The 3,495-nt window shown below is 38.8% G+C and overlaps 1 protein-coding gene across 1 annotated transcript in view; it reads right to left on the reverse strand.

Annotated features, from left to right (window-relative positions):
* Positions 1-2,554: 2,554 nt before the first annotated feature.
* Positions 2,555-3,495, reverse strand: part of dcps (decapping enzyme, scavenger) — a 13,071-nt gene continuing 12,130 nt past the window's right edge. Inside the window, exons 5-6 of the mRNA XM_008302570.1 lie at positions 3,201-3,311; positions 2,555-3,112 (exon numbers count right to left, since the gene is read on the reverse strand). Coding sequence (XP_008300792.1) covers positions 2,846-3,112; positions 3,201-3,311 — 378 coding nt within the window. The 3' untranslated portion in view covers positions 2,555-2,845. The remainder of the gene's footprint in view (positions 3,113-3,200; positions 3,312-3,495) is intronic.

Below are 3,495 nucleotides of genomic sequence, written 5' to 3' on the forward strand. Positions count from 1 at the left end.
AGTGAATAATAAATAAGGTGGAAATCCTTTTTCTAAAATGACTGCAAACATGCAACACACAGCAGCTTGTTTTCCTTTTATTGTGACTTCTGATGGTCTCATATCCTCATTTGCAGTTGTAATGTTAACTGGCTGAGTTCATACGCTGCATACTGTTCATACCAGTGTTTATCTCCACCTGTGGATTTAGATTGTCTAGTTGATATTATCACCACATCTACATACTCATTAGTGTGTTCGTAGCACTCTGTCAGTTCTGTTTATACTGGAACAAACTGCAGACACCAAACTGTAAATAAACTCCTGGTTAGAGGCCAAACTGCACTTTGTTGTCTTCGTACTCTGTCCAGTGCCAAAAAAAGTTGAATCTAGTCTCTATTCAATCTATTTTTAATCAGTGATTTCTGATGCATTTGCTTTCTCGGAGATTCATTGGATACTTAAAATGTGTGTTATTCTGAAATCTATTATTGCAATTAATATGCAAACCTACACATGAAGGCGTATAATCAGTTTAATGTACCACAAGAAAAAAAATCTGTGAGTGTTTTCAGTTCTGCTTCCAGGATTTAACATTTGAATTTATGGTTAAATAAAATATTGCACACACAAGCAGCACTGCACTGCTTAGAGACAATATCTAATTGCAATTTTTCTAAGAGATACTCGGTGTGTAATAGATTTAAACACATTATGGATCATTACAACAGGAGACATCAACGAAAGTAATTAATCAGCTGCTCCTAAGTCTAATGAGATTCTAAGAACCCGAGATATTCCTGCTTTAAACTTGTGTTTTTTTTATAGCATAGGAGATAGAACAATTATCTCAAAAGCTGAGACCACATTAAGTTAATAATAAACAAACAAACAAATAAAATCGTTTCAACAAGAAGATAGCAGGTTTCTGTGAACAGTGTCTGACGTTGAAACAGGTCAGTTAGTCATAGTTCAGGAGCAGCGTTTAGATATTTCACATTCTGCAGCCAATAATAGTTTAAAATAAAATCTGAATCAGACATGTAGCATAGACTAGCATAGCATAGATTAGCATAGCATACCATAGCATAGATTAGCATAGCATACCATAGCATAGATTAGCATAGCATACCATAGCATAGATTAGCATAGCATACCATAGCATAAATTAGCATAGTATATGTCTTAGACTGCAGCCTTTGTTATATTTGCTAAGTTTGTTGTTTTCTGTGTGGTTACTAAAGTCAAAGCTAAATCCTTCATATGATCCATAAATCCTTTTAATATTCATTTTACAATCCAACTGATATTTTAAAAACTTTTTTCAGTTCATGGTTTTCCACATCATATTGATCACATAACTGGAACACTTGACCATTTCTCTTTGTGTGTTTTAAAGCTCTAAATCCTTAAGGTTCGATAAATCACAAAAGGCTTCTGAAAAAATCTAATTTGTAAGGAACACATTTTCACTTTTTTCTCTTTATTGTGAAGGAGTTGACATTTTTACGAGCTACCCATGAACGCACCCTCAGCACAAAGCGGAGCACCGCCCAACTGACTCCAGATGAGATAAGAAAATGATGTTTGCTGCAAGAAATGCTCTAAATAACCAACAGTTTCCTCCTGCATCAGGTCTGAGCAGCTCCAGAGTGTAAAAACACTAAAGTCAAACATCCAGAGCAGCTCAGAGCGTCAGACTTTGTTTGTTTGTCAGACTTTCTTGTGCATCAGCTTCACTGCAGGAGTGTTTGTGGATGCAGCTGAGAGCTTCTGGCTTTGTGGTACCAAACCAACTAAACAGCAGCAGTTTGTGAGCAGACGGAAGTTAAATACAGTTTGGTGGAAACCAACCGGCCTCCTGTTTACAAAACCTGCAGCAAACAAGTCAGCATTTGATTTATTTGATGAAGACGAGAGACAAACAGAAAGTCAGCCTGATGTTCAGAGAGCTGAGGTTTGGTTTTGGAGTTTCAGTAACAGTTTAAAAGTTTTAGGATGAATGCTGCCATCTAGTGTTGTGTTCAGGTGAAGACTTTAGTATCTAAATAAATTACAATATGAACCTGGACCGGTGAATCGCACTAATAGACCTGAGTTAAAAGGTTTCATGTCATGTATTCACCATTAGAGTTCACCAGCATGAAGAAAGATCAGCACACGAGGTCAAAAACGCTGATAAACAGTCTATTTTAAAAAAGAAAACTGAGCCTGTACAATGATTTAGATTTTGCCGTACACAGAAGAACCATCTAAGGATTAAAACAAGTAAAAACATTAAGAAAAGGGAGGCAGAAAACCTCCTAAGATAATAATAATAATAATAGTAATAATAACAGCAAGAGGAACTTTGAAAACAACATTTTCAAAAGGTGTTTAAGAGACCAGAGAAACAAAAAGTAAAGAAATATAGTTAAACCACTGTAAAAGTTTAACAAAATTAATCAGTAAAGCAAACACTGATGGATACAAAAAGCACCAAAATAGCATAATAAATCGAAGAAAAAGAATAACTCAAGTAAAAACTATAAAGAGTAAAAAGTGTATATATAGAAAGACCCACATTTGACACAGCTTCAGTAGAAAAAAGGGACTTTAATTCAGACAAACATGAAAAAAACGTCTTAAAAACAGAAAATAATGATGACCACTGGTTTGTCTCGTCCACTCCTGTGTTCTGTCCTCGTCATGATCAGAAAAACACGAGCTAATGATGCATCCATCAAAAACAGAACAATAAAAGTTTAAAACACCGTCATACAAAACTTGGTTCTGGGACATTAAAACAATCAAACTGCTCTCCTGCAGAATGGACGGACTCCGACGTCATCGGACTTTCTAGAAGAGGATGGAAACCTACAGTCCATCACAGCCTTCCTGCCTCCTTGAACTTGCTCAGCAGCCCGTCATCTGCCCTCAGGGGGAAGTACAGCGTCCGGGTTTCATAGTACCGCGGGTCGGACTGGAGGTTCTGGATGACGTCGGCGAGGAGGTGGGCTCGCTCGACGCCGCAGCCCGGAGCCTCGTAGCCCAGCTTGGTGAAGTGGACGTGCAGGTGGTAGTAGGAGGGCTGGTAGTGCAGGTAGACCCTCAGCTTACTGGATGGGAGCTTGTAGCGCTGCAGGATTTGCTCCTGAATCACAGATACACACATTTTTAGCATTTGTGTTTCTGGTTTAGTTCATTTTTTTTTCCACCCGTCAGGATCAGTTTAAACTCACCTTTCCCTTCTGGAAGATGTTCTGCAGCAGCGGTAGATGCTCCGACGTCAGGTCTCTCAGACTCTTGATGTTCCTCTGATGTACGATGGCGATCAGGTATAAATCGTCTACCTGGAGGAGGAGGAGAAGGAGGAGGAGAGATCAGCGAGGGCACACAAAATGGTTCGACGTTAAAACCAGACTGACAAGGTTGAGAGAAAACATGAGGAAGCAATCTGGCAGCTGAGGCGTGTTCCTGTGCAGGCAGGTCGAGATGGCATCTGAAAGAAGCTTTTGTTTTCTCACAGACCTGAGT

The sequence above is a fragment of the Stegastes partitus genome, unplaced genomic scaffold, assembly GCF_000690725.1.
Source record: "Stegastes partitus isolate 25-593 unplaced genomic scaffold, Stegastes_partitus-1.0.2 Scaffold1839, whole genome shotgun sequence".
NCBI lineage: Eukaryota > Metazoa > Chordata > Actinopteri > Pomacentridae > Stegastes > Stegastes partitus.